The sequence below is a fragment of the Panthera tigris genome, chromosome X (genome assembly GCF_018350195.1).
Source record: "Panthera tigris isolate Pti1 chromosome X, P.tigris_Pti1_mat1.1, whole genome shotgun sequence".
Taxonomy (NCBI): Eukaryota; Metazoa; Chordata; class Mammalia; order Carnivora; family Felidae; genus Panthera; species Panthera tigris.
Genome location: NC_056677.1, coordinates 11844638 through 11863358, shown reverse-complemented (window position 1 = coordinate 11863358; position 18721 = coordinate 11844638). Strand labels below are relative to the sequence as shown.

General features: G+C 45.4%; 1 protein-coding gene across 5 annotated transcripts in view; it reads left to right on the top strand.

The window, feature by feature from the left end:
• Positions 1-293: 293 nt before the first annotated feature.
• PIR (pirin) overlaps positions 294-18721 on the top strand; it is an 89172-nt gene continuing 70744 nt past the window's right edge. Inside the window, exons 1-3 of one of the 5 annotated variants that reach the window (XM_007090064.3) lie at positions 294-440; positions 1733-1861; positions 8248-8340. In XM_007090064.3, coding sequence (XP_007090126.1) covers positions 1766-1861; positions 8248-8340 — 189 coding nt within the window. In that variant the 5' untranslated portion in view covers positions 294-440; positions 1733-1765. The other 4 variants (XM_042973775.1, XM_015541034.2, XM_007090063.3 and 1 more) reach the window with 4 other exon arrangements.

Sequence of the window (18721 nt, the reverse complement as noted above, 5' to 3'; positions counted from 1 at the left end):
TCTCCGGGGCGGGAGGGGCGCAGAGGTCGCTGGGTCGCCGAGCAGGCAGGGGAGGGGCGGAAGGGGGCGCGGGAGGAGCCCGGCGGCCTGGAGAGACGGGAGCGCACCCTCGCCCGCCCCCGCCCCCCCGAGCCCCGCAGACTCCCGCCTCCCGCCCCGCTGCGGCCGCGGGCGGCGAAACGCTGAGTCACGGTGAGGCGCCCTCGCGCCCCGCGCCGCCGCCCGGGCTCCAGCCGCCGCCGCGTGGGGGCCGCGCGCCCGCGGGGGTGGCGGTGCCGGGGGCGGCGGTGCCGGGAGCGCCGCGCGGGGCCCCGCCCTCCCCGGCCCGCCGTAGACTCCCGGCCCAGGCTCCCGGGAGCTGCCGGCGGACGCTTAAGTAGGACCCTGACGTTTGGCGAAGGTGGGAGGCGGCTTTCCTGGCGGCAAAGCACTGCGATCCGGTAAGCGCCGCGTCCGTGGTTCGGGTGCCTCGGATTTCCGGGCGGGGAGTCCGGAAGGACCTCGAAGTAGTGCAGAGAGGTAGGGGCGAGACCCTTCCTGCTTGCTTGTACGTGTGTGATGACAGTTCTGGACGGCTTTGAGGATTAAGCTCATTTCGGAACCCCCCCTGTCCAGCACCCAGGAAGTATTTACCGATTGCCTGCCCCCGGGAGGACGCGTGGTGACTGACTAGGGGGGCGTGGCCGAGTGGAGGGCTCTGAGTGACAGCAGCTAACACTCTTAGAGCGCCGACCACACCCCGTTGAGGTTGGCAGGCTTCTTACCCCTATTTCACAAATGGAAAAACTGAGGAACACAGAGGCTTAGCAGGTGGCCTCAGGTCGCACAGCTGGGACCGGGTGAAGCCCGGATGCAAACCCAGGCTCTCCGGCTCTGGAGTCTCTGCTTCTTGCTAAAGCGACTCTCTAGGTCTGAGTTGGGATCTTTGAAGGAGTGGATTGTGTTTCGCTTGAAGAAGAGTTTTAGGGATTTGGTGGCACTGCTGTCTGCAAGCATTTGAAGTGAAAAAGGGATTGATCATTACTGGTTCTGTGATACTCCAGTCGGCAGAACTTAGGCCCCGCCGAGAGAAAACGCTTTTGAATACTAAAGGCGGGGTGTAGATTGGTCCTGAAATACCGGATGCATTGGCAGGGACACCCAGGGGTTTCCGTGCTCCTGAAGACTTCCTGACAAAGCTCAAAGATTTCTTGCCACTGAAGTTGCCCGTGAACTGCGGGGAAAAATGGGTCTTTGAATTTGGTGACCCTCGAAGATCCTTTCAGTGCCAAGATCTTTGGCGTGTTCCGGTGAGAGTCACAGACCTCACGGATTTCCTTCGTGTTCCGTGTGTCACCACGTAAATCTTTCTACCTCATGGTGGCACCTCCCTGGCGGGACTTGAGAGATTGCAATGAGATAAAGCGGATACAGCGCTCATTAGAGGTTAGTAAGTGCCCGGCCGAACTGTTATTGCTAAACCTGGTAAGTGATGGCTGTAGGATTGCATGAGGTAACGATTGCAAATAATTAGTGGGGTGCTGGGAACCTAGTTAGTACCATACATGGTCCCCAACATTATTTTAGATGACCTAACCCAGGTCTTGTACGGAGGAAACAGTCCATATACTGTAGCTGTTAATATTTGGGGCAGGTCTGAATTTAGTACCCTTTATTTCATAGTCCTTGGATGTGCCCTCCTTTATGATTTGTCTTTTATTTTGTTCCCCCTCTGGCCCTCTCTCCTCTACAGCTCAGCATCGGAACACTCTTTTTAGACTTGGACATGGCCTCCTCCAAGAAGGTTACCCTGTCCATGCTCAGCCGGGAGCAGTCGGAAGGGGTCGGGGCGAGGGTCCGAAGAAGCATTGGCAGACCCGAGGTATGCTGGTTGGGTGGCTATTTGTGTTTTTGGCAGAAGGCACTGGTGGGACAGTGAGGGTTAACTTGGGAAGAGAGGGCCCGGGACAATCATGACCTGCCTTGTGGGGGTGCCAGAGCGTCCAGCTCTAAACTTAGCGATTAGGGTCCCCCCTGGACCAGCCCCGCCCCAAAGTGGGTCCCTCTAACATGGGTACAGAGGTCCTGCGCAGAAGGTGCAACGGAGGCGTCCGTGCCCCTACTCTGCATTCCCTTGTGCTGTCCTGGGTTGATCTACCTGCCTCAGTGTGCACGCCCGCCAAATGGGCCCACCTTATAGCCCCAAGTTCACAGCCCCAGGGAGTAGCTGTAGGGCTCACTTCCAAATTCCCAGGGGAGAGAATCTGATTGGCTCGCCTGGGTCATGTGTCCACCGTTGGCCAGTCAGCCAGTGCCAGGGATTTGGGTTCTTGGAAAAAACCACCGGGACCCAACTCTGTGGGCCTCTCGTGGTGGAGGGGGTGCATGGAGGCTTCTCTCATATGAGGTGATTTTAGGTCAGGTAGACCTCTTTCAACACGAGAGAGCGGCTTTATTTGAAAATTACCGGGGGCATGGTGACTTGCGGAAAAGAAAATCTTATTGGCACAGAAAGGTAGCAAATGGTGGTTATAGCCCAAGGAACACAGCACTGCGCAGCATACCGGGTTCCAGAAAGATTGTTTTTCATTGAGATATTATTGACATACGACATCGTACTCGTTTCAGGTGGCCAACATAATGATTTGGTATTTGCTTGTCTTGCAAAATGATCACGACAATAAGTGTAGTTAATGTCGATCACCGTACATAGTTACAGAACTTATTTTTCTTGTGATGAGAACCGTTAAGATTTTCTCTCTTAGCAACTTTCCAATATGTAACACAGTAATACTAATTATAGTCACCATGTTGCGCATCACATCCCCAGGACTTACTTATCTTCTAACTGGAAGTTTGTACTTTTTGAACACCTTGACGTATTTCGCCCACCCCCACCTCTGGCAACAGCCACTAATCTGTTTTCTGTGTCTGTGAGCTCGGTTTATGTATTTATTGTTTGATTTCACACATAAGTGAGATCATATGGTATTTGCCTTTCTCTGTCTGACTTCTTTCACTTAGCATAATGCCCTCAAGATCTACCCATGTTGTTGCACATGACAAGATCTCCTTTTTCATGGCTGAATAATATTTCATAGTGTATGTGTGTTTACACACACACACACACACACACACACACACACACACACACATTTTCTTTATCCGTTCAGTGGACGCTTCGGTTGTTTCCATGTCTTGACTATTGTGAATAATGCTTCAGTGAACACGGGGGTGCAGATCTCTTTTCACGTTAGTGTTTTCGTTTTCTTTGGGTGAACACCCAGGAGTGGGATCACTGGATCATGTGGTATTCCTAGTTTTAATGTTTTGAGGAACCTCCATACTGTTTTCCAGAGTGGCTTCACCAATTTACATTCCCACCAACAGTCCACAAGGGCTCCCTTTTCTCCACACCCCCCCATACTTGTTATTTCTTGTCTTTTTGATAATAGTCATTCTGACAGGTGTGAGGTGATATCTTATTGTGGTTTTGGTTTGCATTTCCCTGATGATTAGTGATGCTGGACATCTTCCCCCTCCCCAAATATTTTTGAATAAAGGAAGCAGTATATTAGGGAAATGGATTCTTTTTAAAAAATGAGGTTGGTTGGTTCCTCTTCTTAGATTCTGCTCTGATATTCCCATACTCTTTCTGCCATTAGCTTCCTCTTCACCTGTGAATGTGTTTTGGGGTCCATCAGACATTGTTTTCCAACAGGATATATGCAAACAGGATTCTTGTAAGGGCTGAATGCGTGGTGGGTGTTGGGGAGATGCCAGATGGGTGTGGTATCCAATTCTACCAGACCTCATCACGGACAGAACAATTGTATGGAACTCGGACACCCATTGTGTTGGGGGTAGCTAATACTTTAATTACCCCATCTGTCAGAACACATCTGCTGAGCGTTTCTTAATTTCTTTTTGTCTTGTCAACCCCTTGGGGCGGGGGGCTGGTGTAACCTACAAGTTCTTTCTCAGAATAATATTTTTTATACACGTGAAACAAAATACATAGGATTACAAAGGAAAACATATTGAAATATGGTTAGCACATTATTACAAAGCAGATTTGCAATCTAGTAATTTTGCATTAAATAATCAATAAGACCTGGTGGCAGTTCATAGAACTCCCTAATTGCAAAGCTGTGAGGCACGTGAACAATAATAGTTCAGTACACCTGCAACCACTGTCATGTGCTATGAAAAGAGCTTTGATTTCTGGAGTCACAGGTCCTGGTCATTTACTGTGATTCTTTGTCTTCATGATTAAAGCATTTCAGCCTGGAGATGGCTGCCGGTGACTCTTGCCTACCAATGTGAATGTACTTAATGACACTGAACCGTATACTTAAAAAGAGTTAAGATGGTAAATTTTGTTATATACATTTTACTAGAAAAAAATTCAGAAGAGAAATTTTCAGTTAGAGGTTAGTGAAAATAAAGATGTAATTTTTTTCCCCAGCCAAGTATATAGCCACCCTGAATTCTATCCATGGTACCCGGTTAAGAGTCCCTCGCTGAAGACTTATGCTTTAAAGATGCCCCCATTCTGGGGCACCTGGATGGCTCAGACGGTTAGGCGTCCGACTTCAGCTCAGGTCATGATCTCGCAGTTTGTGAGTTCGAGCCCCGCGTTGGGCTCTGTGCTGACAGCTCGGAGCCTGGAGCCTGCTTCACATTCTGTGTCTCCCTCTCTCTCTGCTCCTCCCCTATTTGTGTTCCGTCTCTCTCAAAAATAATTAAACACCAAAACAATGTTAAAGATACCCACATTCTACTAATTCAGAGGGTCTGCTGTGTATGCCTCTACCCTAAGAAAAAAGTAAGTGGATAGGAATCACTTCTAATGCCATCACCCTGGTTTAATTACTGTTAAGACAGAGGGTGTTTCCTTTTGTGTCCATGTAGTTGTATATTTTACATCATGGGGATTATACAAAATAAACAATTTTGTGTCCTTGGTTTTTCATTGAACACAGTAATGTACGCACTTGCCACGTTGTTATCAGTTCTTCATGACCATCATTGAAATAGCTATGACCTGCTCCAGTGTATGGCATACCACTGTTGTCTTCCTCCTGGACCTACTTCTGGCCATTTAGATTGTCACCATAGTTTTCAGTACCCCGCAACCCCTAATTCTCCAGTCAGCAGAGAAGGAAAGCACCAATCTAGCTTCAAGGTAGTTACTTTTCAAACTTTTTGCACCCGGACTTTGTCTCTGAAGAAACATCTCACACGCTTTGGAGCACAAAGCTATTTTAGTGTAGAATTTACAAGTGTTTCGTATTAGTGGCCCTAAGTGACATGTTCCCTATGGCGGTAAACGTGGAGGCAGAGGAATTTACAAAGCTCTCACTGAGCCTTTTGGTGATGAACAGTAAAGAAGGAGTGGGGTCAGCTCACGCCTTTCATCATGATTAAATGTGGGCCAAGCTGGAATTTGAATGATTGCACAGCATGCCATTAGTGGCTTGTTTTCTGTTGGGAAACAGGGAAGCCCGTCACTCATTTGCACTTGCCTCAATGCTCCACACCCCCTTCCACCAGACACTCCTTGGTGGAGTGTGATTTTCCTTGGACCACTCTTACACGTATTTTGTTATTATGAAGAATTTCTAAAAGAGGAAAGAAGAGAAGATAGTATAATGAATCTCCATGTACCCAACATCCACAGTGATCAACTCATGGGCATTCTTGTTTCCTCTGTGTCCCCCAACCATTTCTTCACTCAAAGTATTTTAAAAGTGAATCATTTTTATTGTACTTATAAATATTTCAGTTGGTATCTGTAAAAGATAATAGCTTTAAGAAATGAAACTATAATCCCATTACACACTTAAAAATGCCAAGAGTTCCTTAATATCATTAAATAACCTTGACTAATCTTGGTCCTGATCGGTATAGCCTCTGTAGATGGCATTCTCCATTATCAGGATCTCTACGTGTAGAGTCAAGGTGGGGAGCATAGAGTCGTAGCTCAAGTCCATTCGAGGCCAAATCGAGATCTCAGTTTGAACTGCATGCTGGCAATTTCCCTCTACTTTTTCATCGTTACCCCCCAGCCCTGTCTAGAGGTTGAGTAGGCCCGGGAGGTAGTCTGAGCTATTGGAGTTTATCTTTGACAGGACCTCTCCCTTCTGCTGCCTCCATATTGCCTTGATACAGGCTGGCATTTCATTGAGTGTTGGGAAAGTGGAGTCTCGGCTGGTTCTGGGCTGCTGCCACAGGCATTACTACCCTTATATCAGGATTCGGTTCAACTGTGTAACAGAAGGCAGCCTCTAAAACCAATGGTTTGCGTACGTACGGATTTGTGTTTCTCTTTTGAAAACCCAAGAGTAGGCAGTGTAGGGTGGGCCTGAAGGCTCCCCACTTATTAGAGACCCATGCTCATTCTATATTAGTTCATCATTTTGGTGCTCTTGGTGCATCACCTTACGGCCCGAGACAGCTGTTGAGGCAACAGTAACCATTCACCCTTGGGCGCAGAGAGGAGGAAGAGGGGAAAGGGCAAAAGGATCAGTGCCAGCTGTCCATCCCTTTTTTTTAAATAAACAATTTCCCTAAAAGGCCCACCCAGCCTATTTTAAAAGTCTACCTCAAAGACAACAGGTCCAGATGATCTTACAGACAAATTTCACCCAATATTGAAACTATAGATAACTCCAGTAACACAAACTCTCCACCTCCAGATGAAGCTCCAGGGAGACCTCACATCGCTTTAGGAAACTACGTTGCCTTGCAGTCAAGACCAGACAAGGACAGCAAAGTGAAAGGATAATTGCATGGCATTTATAAACATTTTTGCAAGAATCATAAGCAAAATATTAACTACGCAAATATAGCAACATATAAAAAAGATAATATATCACAACAAGGTTTGGATCGTCTGAACACAGCAAATTTGGTTTAATGTTGGAAAATCTGTTTATGTAATTTACCAACATTAAGACATTAAAGGAGAGAAAAATTATCTCGATCAGTGCAGAAAAAGCGTTCGATAAAATTCAACACCTGTGTAGGTTTAAGAAATTAGTAAACTAGAAACGGAAGGGGAATTCTTTCACCTTGTGGAGGGAGTCTGCAGAAAACCTGTATTAAACAACCTGCATGCCGACGAATCTTGAAAAAGCAATCTATGTAAAATCAGGGAAAAGCAAGGACGTCTACTTACCAGCGTTTCTACTCAGCATTGTTGTAGATGCGCTAGCTTGCAAAAAGGGAAAAGAAATAGAAAGTGTAAGGATTGAAAACGAAGGGGAGGGGACCCCAGTTATTTGCTGATGGGTGTTGGCTGGAATACTACTCCCAAATATTCACTGCCCCCCATAATGGGATTACACACTCCAAACCCACTTTTAGGTGCATTCCCCGGGAGTCCCATAGGCAGGGTTTAAGTGCCCTCCTCCTGCCTTGGGCTTGGCCATGTCACGTGCTGTGACCTGGGACGTGTTAATGTGATTGTGCACTATTGACTTGGCTCCCATTTGCTCCTGCCCTTGGTGATGAGAACAGCATGTCCTAGATAGTGGCCACTGTTTCAGCTTGGGATGGAAAATAAGCCATGTGGAGAGACCAGCCAAGCCTAGCAGACCCCACAAAAACTGCAGCCTGCCACGGCTTTAATCTAATGCAACCAAAAAATTTGTGAACTGCTGGGCAAAAGCTTATTGGTAAATACACTGGCAATCTGAATGTCTGCAAAGAAAACCCAAAAGAAGCTACAGATAGATTATTATAATTACTATAGCTTAGCAGTGTTCTCTGCTCTTTTACTTGGAATGTTCTTCCTTCTCCCCCCTTCTACTTCATTAACTCCTACATGTACTTCAGGACCTAGCTCAGGTGCCACCTCCCTGAAAGTACCTTCCCTGATCCTTCCCCTTCCCTCGTATGTGTTAAATTGCCTTCCTCCAGAGCATGTATGCTATCATGGATTTTTGAATCTGCTTAGGATACAGACTGTATCTTGTTTGTGCTTGACCGTTTAGATCTTCGATGATCATGAAATGTTTATCTCCTCTTTGTACCTTTTGTAAAATAGGCTCTTTAACGTACTTCCAGTCCATGTGTGTGTGCGTGCACGCGTGTGCATGTGGACGTGTATAAGGCATTCTTTCCTGAAAGTGATTTTCATTTCAAGATTCTCATCAGCTACGTTGTTTTCAGTGAGTTTTGCTAGATCTGTCCATGAAGATAGCCCCCAGTAGTGTGGTTTAAAAGGCATGTCTAATCTGTTGGATTTAATTTTTATTTCAGTTGAAAAATCTGGACCCATTTTTACTGTTTGACGAATTTAAAGGAGGTAGACCAGGTGGATTTCCTGATCACCCGCATCGAGGTTTTGAGACAGTAAGTAAAATAATTTGACTGCAAAAGTGTGTATTTTAAAATTTGCTTCCGTAATTAAATTGAGTGATCACTTCTAATAGAAAATTCAGAGTTAGAAACAATGAATAATAGTTAAATTAATTCTGAAGGTCTTAGCTATGGACTGGCTACTCTGGGAAGCCATATACTTTACATGAAGTATATTCAGATTTAAATATTTGCTGTTTTTAATGTTCTTTGAATTTGTGCCACTGGAGACATTTTTATTTGTGCAGTTAATAAAGAGCAAGGATTGGCTTCTTCAAATATTTATGTAATTAAAATAATTTGTGAGAGAAGAAACAATTTAAGGTGTGATTTAAATAATTTTATGTAGAAAACTTGTTTTTCTTCAAGAAAATTCAGAAATGTTTAATCTCATGTAATATTTAAAACTCCAAAGACAATCCAAGAACACTATTAGTATTTCAATTCAGTTCTAAGGAATTCTAGAATCAAAGGGCTGAAATACAGCATAGCCTAAAAATTAGAATTTTAAGGTCATACCTGTACATTTAAAAATTTAAATGTTCTGGGAAAATGCAGGGACAGTTACCGAGAAAACGTAGCCATCTGCTCCGTGAGAAGAACCTGTATTAGGAAGAAGACCAGGGCTCACTTGTGTTTGTCAAAGCCAATTACCGAATGAGTAAATACTTGCTAAAGACTGGTGACATGCCGACATTGGTGTTGGGCAATCCTTTGTAGGTTAGATGTGTGTGTGTGTTGTGTTGGGGAGTGGGTGGTGGGCAGAGGGACAGAGGCTAAGGAAGCAGGAGCCTTGGTCCCCTGCTTGCTTCCAGTTTGCATTCTGGTTAAGGAGGTGAAAGATGGACTGCTAAAGAGTTAACCACTGCCATGTAAAGGTTGAGTTAACCAAGAAGATTCTGGAAACAATATGAAGGCTCAAGGTGGTTGGACCGGTTTCCGTTCCCCACTTAGTCATTGGCCGTCCAGTTCTCTGTTAGCACTTTGGGGGCATTGTGTCTTGCCTTACAGCAGTAATGGAAGCCATTCCTTTCACTTATCCTACACCCATGCTGGATTCTGACCCGGTTTCCAGAACACATGTCCCCACTATTCTCCTCTGCTTCTGGTACCAGGATATTCTCATCACTCCCATCGCACAGCTCCAGTTACCATTGTACCAGTCCCTCAAGGTCTTTTTAGGTGCCACTCTCTCCACCATCTTTTATAAGACAGTCCCAAGAGAGTACACTCTCTCCTTCATTTGGTCCCCATAGTATTCTATTTTTACTAGTCTCATGCACGTTAGACCTCTATGGTGGCCTCGATCACATTCTGTCTGTTGTGTATTGGAGTTAGGAATTGGCCTCAACCTCCCCGCCCGTGGCCAAGAGGACTGTAAATTGCTTCAGCTGACATAATCCCACACATCACCATGTTCTGCAGGTGGGGATGCTCAGTAACTACTGGCTGAATTTAATTGGATAATAGAGTTTTTGCTAACACAGTGAATGTATTAAATAAAATGAATCATGACACGCATTGCTTTCCTTTCTGTTACGGAAAGGAAACTTAATTTCCTTTATAAATTGCAATTTATAAATTTTAAGGTGCTCAACTTGCACCTGCAAAGGCGTTCGGCTGTTGAATATTGGGATTTGGCCCTTTACTTTTGAGTAAGAATTCTCCCTAAAAGCAGAGTTATAATTGCAGCCATTACTCATTATTTGTGAATCCTGTATTCACGGATTCACCTACTCGTGAGATGTCTTTAAACAGAAGCACACATAAAACAAGGTTCTATGTTGATCGGTTGCTGAAAATGTGGTTAGAGGCTCAAAGGGACTAGACCCTGTATTTCCCCAAGAGCAGTGGTTCACTGTTTGTGAATCCGATGGTCATGGCAACTTTATAGAACATAACTACCTGGAATACCCAGAATCAACTGTATCAGTTTTTCCCAGGCGTGTAGGCAAGGCAAGCATTCTTCTGTCTCTTAATGTGGACGTTAAAAGTCTGCAGTTCAGAACCAGGCCCCCTGATAGGCTCTCATCATCTCCTCCCTGGTGCATTTTCTACAGGCTTGGTATAAATTTTGAAAAGGCTAATTAGTATAAAGAACAGAACTAGAAGGGTGCTTGGGTGACTCAGTCGGTTGAGTGTCTGACTCTTGATTTCAGCGTAGGTCATGGGATCAGGCCCCACATTGGGCTCTGAGCTGAGTGTGGAGCCTGCTTGGGATTCTCTCTCTCCCCCTCTGCCCTTCTCTATCTCTGTCTCCCTCTCTGTCTCTCATAAAACTAAACAAAAACAACAACAACAACAAAACCAATCATTTGTTATGTTGTCTTACCATCCAGAAATACATATCGTTATTGTTTGGATGAATTTCCTTCTAGTATATTTTTTCTGGTATTGTGCTGTTTTCTTTCTTTTTTTTTTTTTTTTCATTTACCATTATAAGGTTAGCATTTTCCCAGTATTCAGACAACGACTCTTGAATGGCTTCATCAGGCACCTGCCACGGAGGTTGTACCAATCAACGTTAGCACAGCAGTGTGTGGGGGTGCCAGGCTTCCCTCAGCAACACCAACATCACAGGCTGATCCCGCTGTTCCAGCTCTTTGCCGTTTTGATAAATGAAAGAGAATACTTCAACGTAGTTTTAAGTTTCCCTTTTCCTAGCTGAGCGAGGTTATGTTTTTGTTTTCATTTTTAAGTATTTGTTTACCTTACATATTTATATCCTTGGCCTATTTTTTTCTGTTGGGTTGCTGGGATCCTTACTGTGTTAGAGAAGCTTCTTGTCTATCAAGGAAATCCGGCCGTTTTCAGGGATAGGAGTTGCAGTAGTGTTAAGAGGGATTAGGCTTATTTTGCATGCCCTCAAAGGTAAACCTTTGGATGCGAAGCATAGATACAAACCAATAGAAGGATGACCTTTGTGATAACATGTTATATGTATACATATATATGTTTATTATATGTGTTATAATATACATGCAAAACATAGAATAGGCTTCCTGAATCAAAGTGATTTTCTTATGCCTGGAGAAATACAAGCATTCGCTGAATGCTAACGTAATGGGTGCGTTTTCAGGATCAGTGGTCCTCAAAATAGGCTGTGTGCCACATGAGTCAGTGCTGTGCCGGTTTCCACTAATTTGTTAAAATCAAAATGAAATTACGTTGTACTATCCCGGGAATACACAGCCTAAATAGATATATGCATTATGAGTGCATGCTCACATTTTTTTTTTTTGTAGCTAATAGCGATACGTGATCAAAGAAATGTGGAGAATATTATCCTAGAAAATTCCGATCACCTGAAGTGGGACCCACGCAGCGGCGTATTTCAGCAACAGCCCCGAGGGGTTGGCGAGCACATTAAGATGATCTAGATGATCTTCCAAACCGGAAGTACTATAATTCTACCAGATGGGAAAGAGCGAGGACCCATTTATAGCGGTTGTTGTTGTTTTCTACTTAATGGTTTGGAGAACTGTATATTTTCCGTGGAAAATTTGCCTGAGAATTGAGGGAGCAGGAATGCCCTGGAGAAGGAGGTACAGCTGGAGGTCACAAGACGAAGGGGAAAATGCAGTCAGTGTTTCCTGCCAGGAGTTAGGCCTCTGGGGAGCATTGTTTTCAAAAGGCCTGGGTGGTAAAGTGTGGAAACTTTTTGTATTTACCTATTTCTGGTCAGGCCTAATAGCTTGAGTTGCTTAGGGCAACTCTGGTTTCTGGGAAACAGAACCAACTGAAGAACCCGTGCCCTGCCAAAGTTGAGTTGAGCTCGAAAAAGAAGCCCTTCAAGTTCAGCACGCTGTTGATGAACTCGTCTCTTCGCCTGTTCTGAGAAGAAGCGTGTTGTATGCCTTTCAAAATCATCGTTTAAATTACAGCTTTGGGACTTTCCTGGTTTTAGCACCGAAAGTCCCCGGTCACTCCTGCTTGGTTACATTTAAGAACAGTTAGGAGTAAATCATCATGTGTCAGGGACATTTAAGGATGATGGTGTCTATTATGCTCTTAGTTGGGCTTAGAAGTGTTTTTTCCCCCCAGGTTTTTCACTACAAGCCTCAGCAGGTTCTCTGACTTTGTTCAGGAGAACAAACCCGTCCTGTTTCCAAGGGTGTGCCCATCAGAAAAGCCACACTCCTATTTCCTGGACGGCGGCCAGCAGCCTTTGCATGCACTGCCCGCACCATATCCTGGAGAGGGAGGGAAGGGTGCTGGTGATTCACACCGAAAACTCAGCTGGAATCAAAAACCCCCGTCTTCCACACAGCCTGTTTTTCCTACCTTGCTGTGTACTCTCAAAACCACACTATCCCATTGTTGAATCAAAGCTGGGGGTAAAAAGGAAGCCTGATCGAAATCAAATGCATGGGGCACCTGGGTGGCTCAGTCGGTTAAGCCTCCGACTCTTGATCTTGGCTCAGGTCATGATCTCACAATTCATGAGTTCGAGCCCCGAGTCGGGCTTTGTCCGTGCTGACAGTGTGGAGCCTGCTTGGGATTCTCTCTCTCCCCCTTTCTCTCTGCCCCTCCCCTGCTTGCTTCTGCACATGTGCTCTCTCTCTCTTTCTCTCTCAAAACAAATAAAAAAATCAAAACCCATTTTGGAAAGAAAAAAATACTCTAGGAAAACTGGGAAAGAGGGATACTTTCTCAGTATCATGAAGACTATTGTTCGGTGAACTTCCCATGTCACATCTAACACTGAGATATTAGACATAATCCTGTTAATTTGAGGGAACAAAAAGACAAGAATGTCTACCAGCGCCATTATGATTTAATATCACCCCGGAAACTTCGAAGCTACTAATATGAGTTACAGCTGTTGGAGAGGAGGAGGAAAAATGATTTCTTTGTGGGACTGTGCTAACAAAAGCAAGCCCCACAGTGGCTGCATCCAGCTCTGGGCGGTGGTGAGACTGGAGGAGGAGGGAGGGCACAGGACGTTTCCAAAGCTGGGCTTATGGCACAGGCTTGGAGGTTGTAGCTTGTGTGTTTGGCATGGTTTGCAGTTGAGGCGCAACAGATTATAGAAAGCCATCCTCACCCCCAAGACCCCTTTGGCACCACCGTGCTAAGAGTATCAACCAAAACTTCTTAGTAACTTGCTGAATTTAAAATAAATATGCAAAAATCACCCACTTTCCTGCAGGAAAGCAATAACCAGATAGAATGGAGGAAATATCCCCTTCATCGTAGCGACGGGAGCCCCATGTACCTCGGAGGAAAAAGGCGTTTCCCCTTTAACCCATTTAACCTACTTCTAGAAATCTCAATACTTTTCTGGGGAAAAAAAAAAAGAAACCAAAGTAAAAATAAAGGCTCACTATACAAATGTTTATTCCATTTTTAAATTTTTTTAAAAGAATTTTTAAAATATCTATTTTTGAGAGACAGGGAAAAAGAGCGCAAGTGGGGACGGGGCCGAGAGAGAGGGAGGCACAGAATCCGAAGCAGGTTCCAGGCTCTGAGCTGTCAGCACAGAGCCCGATGCGGGGCTCGAAATCACGAACTGTGAGATATGACCTGAGCTGAAGTCGGACGCCCAACCGACTGAGCCACCCAGGTGCCCCTGTTTATTCCATTTTTTAAAAGTTGAGCCAATCTCTCAACCTGGGCATTATTAACATTTTGGGAGGAGAATTCTTTCCGGTGGGGTGGTCCTGTGCACTGTAGGATGTGAAGCAGCTCTCCTGTCCTCTACTCACTAGATGCTAGTAGCGCCCCCCTACCGCCAGGGGTGACAACAAAAAGTGTCTCCAGATATTGCCAACTGTCTGCTTTGGGGGACAAGGGCTACCAAATGACCCCCAGTAGAGAACTAGTGGTTTAAACACACGCATCCCTACAATGATACTACGCAGCTGTTAAGAAGAATGCCACAGCTTGATATGTTCTAATATAGAATAATCTCCACGACAGTTGGAAAGTGACAGAATTATTATGGCATAGTGTAGGATTTGTATACAAAGCAAAGGCTATACCTTTATTCTTAAAAAAAAATAGTTTATTTTCAGTTGTACTGTGGGGAAAGATGGGCTATTTTACTGAGTGATTACTTCTACATACTACATTGATGCAGAGAAAATTCCAGAATTCACATCACACCGTCCAAAAGACGGTGCTTAGAAAACAAGCACATAATGGCAGATACAAATACATATTCACAAAGTTTTTAAAAAATATCTGGTGGTTTCTAGTATTTTCACAATATTGTGCAACTGTCACCTCTGATTCCAGAACAGTTTCATCGACCCCAAAAGAGAGCCCATACTTACTCAAAGTCACTCCCCATCTTCTTCTTCCCCCAGGCTCTGGCAACCATACTGTCTGTCTCTGGGGATTTGCCTATTCTGAACATTTCATATAAAAGGAATCCTGTGTTGGTCTTTTGTGTCTGGTTCCTTTCACTTAGCAAAAGTTCTCAGGGCTCATCCAAGTTGTAACATGTCAGAACTTCGTTCCTTTTAATGGCTGAATAATTGTCCATCATATGGATACGCCACATTTTGTTTATCCAGTTGTCTGTCGATGGGCATTTGGGGTGTTCTTACTTATGCCTTGATTCTAGGGTATGCCTAAATGATCTCAATGGGGCGCCTGGCTGGCTCAGTCAGTTGAGCGGCCGACTTCAGCTCAGGTCATGATCTCGCAGTTTGAGAGTTCGAGCCCCGCGTCGGGCTCTGTGCTGACAGCTTGGAGCCTGGAGCCTGCTTCGGACTCTCTGTCTCCCTCTGTCTGCCCCTCCTCCTCTTGCACTCTGTCTCTTGCTCTGTCTCAAAAATAAATAAACATTTAAAAAAAAAGTCTGGATTTTAGAGTGTCTATGCCAGTGGTTCTCATCTGGGGGTGCCTTTGCCTACAGGGGGTCAGTGTGGCAATTTCTGGAGACCTCTCTGATCATACCATCTGGAGGGCGCTAGTGCCATCTAGTGAGTAGAGGCCAGGATTGCAGCTGAGCGTCCTGCAGCTCAGAGGACGGTCCCCGCAGCAGAGAATTCAACCCGGGTCCATGTCAGGAAGCATAGGTCACACGAAGGAAAGTAGCAGTTAACTGTTTTTCAAAAGTTTTCCAAATAAATTCCCAGCAGACTTCCCCCCTCTGTCCCACTCCTACCCTATGACGATTATAGGCAGAGAACATTCCTAGAATTCTCCTCCTTGGAGGAGGGGGTGTGATAAAGAGTGTAAACCAGTCATTAAATGTCCTTTTATGTCGCCAAATAACGCTTTTTAAGTAAGACTAAAATTAAGTCCAGAGTAAACGAACATAGGCCATGACGTGATAAAAAGCTTCTCGCAAAAATCTTCACTATTAGCAAAGCTGCTTCAGAGTTCTGCCTCAGTAGACAGTAGACACTCTTAAATTGAAATGCCTGACCCTATAGGACTAAACCCAAAGGAAATTTGCCATGCCGCATCGGCTACCCGTTTTATGAGAAGTTTCACATGCCTTTCTTAACCGACTGAGCCACCCAGGCGCCCCTAGTTTCACATGCCTTCTATACATTACTTGTAAGCTTCACAGCAATCCTGAAAAGTGGGAATTGTCAGCTCCCCCATTTTACAGACGAGGAAACAGAGGCTCAGGGAAGCGGTGACCCATCAAGGTCACACAGCCCGTGTAGGGCAGGATTGGGCAGGCCCATCTGATCCCAGGCCCACATGTGTCCAGTCTTCCACGCCACCATGACACCCCCTGTGACACAGGTCTCCAGCTGTGGACACCTCACGGTCTTTCTGTTACTGTGGGGCCCAATGCTTTCGTGGTTCAGGGATCCGAATCTCCCAGCTGTAAGTGCGAAGTAATGCTCTTCTCTCTCTGAACATCGGTGCAATGAGGAAATGGATTAGGTTGGTTAACTGCCTGCATGTTTAAGGACAATCATTTAACTTCTTGTAGCCACAAGACCACTCATGATCTAGTCATAATGTGATAATTAACAAAATCTTGCTTTCATTGCTCATGGCCTTTTAGTACAACCCACAAAATTCTTTTCCTCCTTCTCTACCTTTTTGCCCCACCCACCCCAGCTTTCCCCCAGTAATGAGACATTTTAAAACCATTGGGGGGCTGCCTCCTCCATGAGTGATGCCCCCATTCCTTCGGATTCTTGCTCATCAGAATGAATCCTCTGTGTTTCCTTGGGGACTAATTGTACTTCTTTTTAGTACTCACTTCTCTTACCTGCATGTTTTAGTAGTGTTTCCCCTGCTAGAGTGGTGGCTCCCTGAAGGTAGGGAAGTATGTTCCTTCTGGAGGATTTCTAACTTCCTGTTTATGAGTTTCTGATGACATTTTCCCTTGTGCAAGCTGCAATGAAAGCAAAAAAAAAGAGAGAGAGAGATTTAAAATTACCCCCGAATGAAAAGTTTATTTAAAAAGACAAAAGATAGGGGCGCCTGGGTGGCTCAGTCGGTTGAGCGTCCGACTTCAGCTCAGGTCGTGATCTCATAGGGACGCCTGGGTGGCTCAGTCGGTTAAGCTTCCGACTTCGGCTCAGGTCATGATCTCACAGTTTGTGAGTTCCAGCCCCGCGTTGGGCTCTGTGCTGACAGCTCAGAGCCTGGAGCCTGCTTCGGATTCTGTGTCTCCCTCTCTCTCTGCCCCTCCCCTGCTCACACTCTGTGTCTCTCTCAAAAATAAATATACATTAAAAAAAATTTTAAAAAGACAAAAGATAAAAAATGACATCCCTATATCAGACCCCCTTATTATAAAATGTTTTATTGCTTCTTGAAGTCCAGAACCTGTGGCCCAAAAACCTCAAGCACAATGAACACGTTAGCCAAAAATTTGAGAAGTTAAATCCTTGCAATGAATTGAATCAGAATAAGAGTAATGCACCCAACAAAAGATGTCAGCTGCTTAATTAAATTCAACGTAATGAAATCTTAACAAAATAGTAAACCAAGAGGTACATCCCTTAAGCCTAACTTGGCAAGAGTTCTGTGAGCGCCAAACCTTCATTGTTAGCTGTCTGTCTTGACAGCTTTCGACTAGAGACCGTGTGAGCAGAAAAACTTCCCTCTACACCACAACACAGCTGGTCCCTTGACGTCTAGATGGCAGCCTGCCACAGGGACACACGGTCCTGAAGCAGAGACCCCATGCACGTGCTAGAAGACATGCGTGGTTCTCAGTGGCTCTGTTAGAGAGCCCGCTCCCTGTTCTGGTGAGGTCTGGTAGGACAAAGCGTGCACACATCGTTAGGATCAGCAGAGGGCACTCTTAAGCAGCACTACTTCCAACTACCCACTTTCGCCCTGGCTGCAGACACTAGGCTTTTGCATGTGGGAAATTTGGGTGATCATAGAAGTCGGCAAACCATTCCCTGGAGGCCCCTTCAATATGACACAGGAAGTAAAACGAACGACGTGAACACCTTGACCACAGTTTTTCTTCTCAATTTTTTAAATGCTTATTTATTTTTGAGAGAGAGAGACAGAGTGTGAGTGGGGGAGGGGCAGAGAGAGAGAGGGAGACACAGAATCCGAAGCAGGCTCCAGGCTCTGAGCTGTCTGCACAGAGCCCGATGCGGGCTCGAACCCACGAACCATGAGATGGTAACCTGAGCGGAAGTGGGACACTTAACCAACTGAGCCACCCAGGCACCCTGCTTGACCACAGTTTTAAGAGATGTAGGTGGTGTTAGCCTGATGATTACACGAGGAGCCAGCGGTAGTTTGACTGAAGAGACTCCACGAAAGGTTGAATCCTGAGTGGGGTTTGAAGAGAAAGGGCATTCCTGGCCCTGGGGTCCTAGAAGCAGCTGGAAGGTTCTGAGGAAGTCTGCGATTCAGCTCACCTGAGTAGTTAGATTCAGGAAATGATTGTTAAAGAACCTGGATGTGCGCGTCAGAAATTTTACTCCTAGGGAAAGGAAAATGAGTGGATTTTGGAGACTTTTGAGAATGGGAGCAACAGAAAAATATAAAAGGAAAATTGCCTTTAAATCAGTTCTTTTCGCTGTAGTTAGCCATTGTTGGGTGGAACTCTCCCACGTCCACACCAAGGAAGGACCCTGGGAGCATGTCCTGTCAGGAACCTGTGGTTGCCTGTCCCCCGCCCCGCCCCCCACCTCTTCTCCACCTCACCCAGGAACCACGAGGCCCGTTGTCATCTTTGCATACAGCGGCACAAAGACCCTCTTCTTTGGTGGCCAGTTCGCCTGAAGTCCTCGCAGCTGGCAGTCCTGGCTGTTTTTGCAACTCCCGTCAGACCTCACATGTCTGTTGCCGCCAAGATGGCAGGGAGGTTACCCTTTCTTAGGGAAGGCAATGAACAACTAAGTAATTCTATATTGTAGGGTCCCTCTGGGAAGAAGCTAGGGAGAAGGAACAAATCAGCAGAGGGTAAAGAATAGACCGACCA